The sequence below is a fragment of the Octodon degus genome, unplaced genomic scaffold (genome assembly GCF_000260255.1).
Source record: "Octodon degus isolate 3935 unplaced genomic scaffold, OctDeg1.0 scaffold00027, whole genome shotgun sequence".
Lineage (NCBI taxonomy): Eukaryota > Metazoa > Chordata > Mammalia > Rodentia > Octodontidae > Octodon > Octodon degus.
Genome location: NW_004524603.1, coordinates 16,331,507 through 16,333,277, shown reverse-complemented (window position 1 = coordinate 16,333,277; position 1,771 = coordinate 16,331,507). Strand labels below are relative to the sequence as shown.

General features: G+C 60.6%; 2 protein-coding genes across 3 annotated transcripts in view; one reads left to right on the top strand and one right to left on the bottom strand.

The window, feature by feature from the left end:
* The window catches only part of Hipk2 (homeodomain interacting protein kinase 2), a 210,495-nt gene that overhangs the window by 1,998 nt on the left and 206,726 nt on the right, over positions 1–1,771 (bottom strand). The window lies entirely within an intron of this gene.
* LOC101563217 (C-type lectin domain family 2 member L) overlaps positions 1–1,771 on the top strand; it is a 28,389-nt gene that overhangs the window by 25,673 nt on the left and 945 nt on the right. Inside the window, exon 5 of the mRNA XM_004629138.2 lies at positions 403–503. Coding sequence (XP_004629195.1) covers positions 403–503 — 101 coding nt within the window. The remainder of the gene's footprint in view (positions 1–402; positions 504–1,771) is intronic.

Here is a 1,771-nt window from a genome sequence, read left to right as displayed (position 1 = left end):
ATATATCCCACTTCTATCGGTCTGTGGTGTTTCTTTGTCCCTTGTGCAGAGAAAGATCCAGGGGGACACACATAGGATTGCCAATCTCAGTCCTGAGCTCTGAGCCACATAATCCACCCAGAGGGAGAGACCAAGCCTCCTGCCCCTCAGGACTGGCTGGGGTTGCTGATCCTGAGGGCCCGGATGGTCAGGCCTCCATGCCAGAGCTGGGGCCCCTTGTAGGCTCTTGGGGATTGTGGGGAGCTCAGAGGCTTCTGCCCCACGGCTCCCCACTTCCAAGCCATATCACCTTCCCAGTCCGTGCACCCCGACACCGAGTATTCCAGTCTGAGGTCTGTTGCGTCACGAGCACTCTCCTGCCTGCCTTTGACACGGATGCTCCTTTCCTCTTTGCTTTGGCAGGAGTTTATGTTCAAGTTCACGAGGAGGGAGCCTTGGATTGGCCTGCGCAGAGTCGGGGATGAATTCCACTGGGTCAATGGGGACCCCTTTGACCCAGACACGTGAGCTGAAGCTTCATCTTATACCGGAAGGCCTGACCTTGGGACACCCCCTTCCCACTCTGGAGAGAGAGGCTCGGTGTCACGCCAGCTGTGGCTGTGGCTGAGCGCCCTTAGGAAGATGGCTTTAGTTTTCTCTGCTTGAGGGTCCAGCATGGTTTCATAGCTCTGCCTCCCGCAGCCCTCAGGAAAAGCCCAGGCTTCGTCTGTGCAGTCTCCACCTTTGCAGCTCCCATGGTGTGGCTCTCCATACCCCCTTGGCCACAGCGGGAAAGCTAACTTGAGGGCATGTCCTGGGTGGCCTTGCCCAGCCGGCTGAAGCCCAGTCACGCGATCATACCTGGCCCCAGGGAGGGAGGAAGTGGAGCCCCCAGTTTGGGCAGCCATGTGCCGCCTGGGAATCGTCACTGTGGAGGAAAGGGGATCTGAGGGCATCGCCCACCAGCATTCTCTGAGCAAGCACCTCCCTGTGGAGAGGAGGATGCGGTGGTGCTGTCACGGGGTGGGGGTGGGGGTGAGGGTGACAGGGAGGGGTTGGGGCAGCCGCTGTGTGGCCGTGACAGCGAGGGTAATGATGCAGTAGGGATGTGGGGGCAGTTGAGGCTAAGGACATGCGGCTTGGGGAGTGTCTGTAGGGGAGCAGAACCTCAGCGGATTGGGCCGGGGGGCCAGCCCCATGATGACAACACGAATGTTCCAACGCTCTGCTTGTGGGATTCCAGCCGCCAGGGCTGTGAGATCAGGAGAACAAACGTGGCGCCTCCGCAACACACCCAGACTTGCATGGTCTCAGCGAGGGCACAGCCCCAGCTGTGCAGTGATACTGGGGTCCCTCCTGTCCCCCTTTGCTGCCAGCGTGTCTCTACTGAGCGCTCGCGTGTGCCTGATCCCAGGTGTTGTTGGGAGCCGGGGCTTGAGGGACGGAGTCCGTTTCACAGTTGGTAGTCCTGGGGACTGTAGGGGTAGACGCAGCTCCCCGCGAAGCTCTGATGAGTGCTGTCTGTGGGGCAGCCAGGTGCCAGGGGAGGGAGGGCACGCTCATGTTGGTCCCCGGAGCCTGGCGTGTGGTGGCCATCATGGAAGGTGGGGAGAGCCGGGAGCAGAGGGAGGAGACAGGCAGCCATATGAGAAGCTGCCCTGGGGGGGCCCGCCCAATAGCTCAGTTGTTGAAGTGCCTGCTTAAAGGAGGCAGTCAGTCTCTGGGAGCGCTGGTTCCATTCCCAGATACTCAAGGCAACCCAGACCAGCGCTGCTGGAGGTCAATGTGGAGC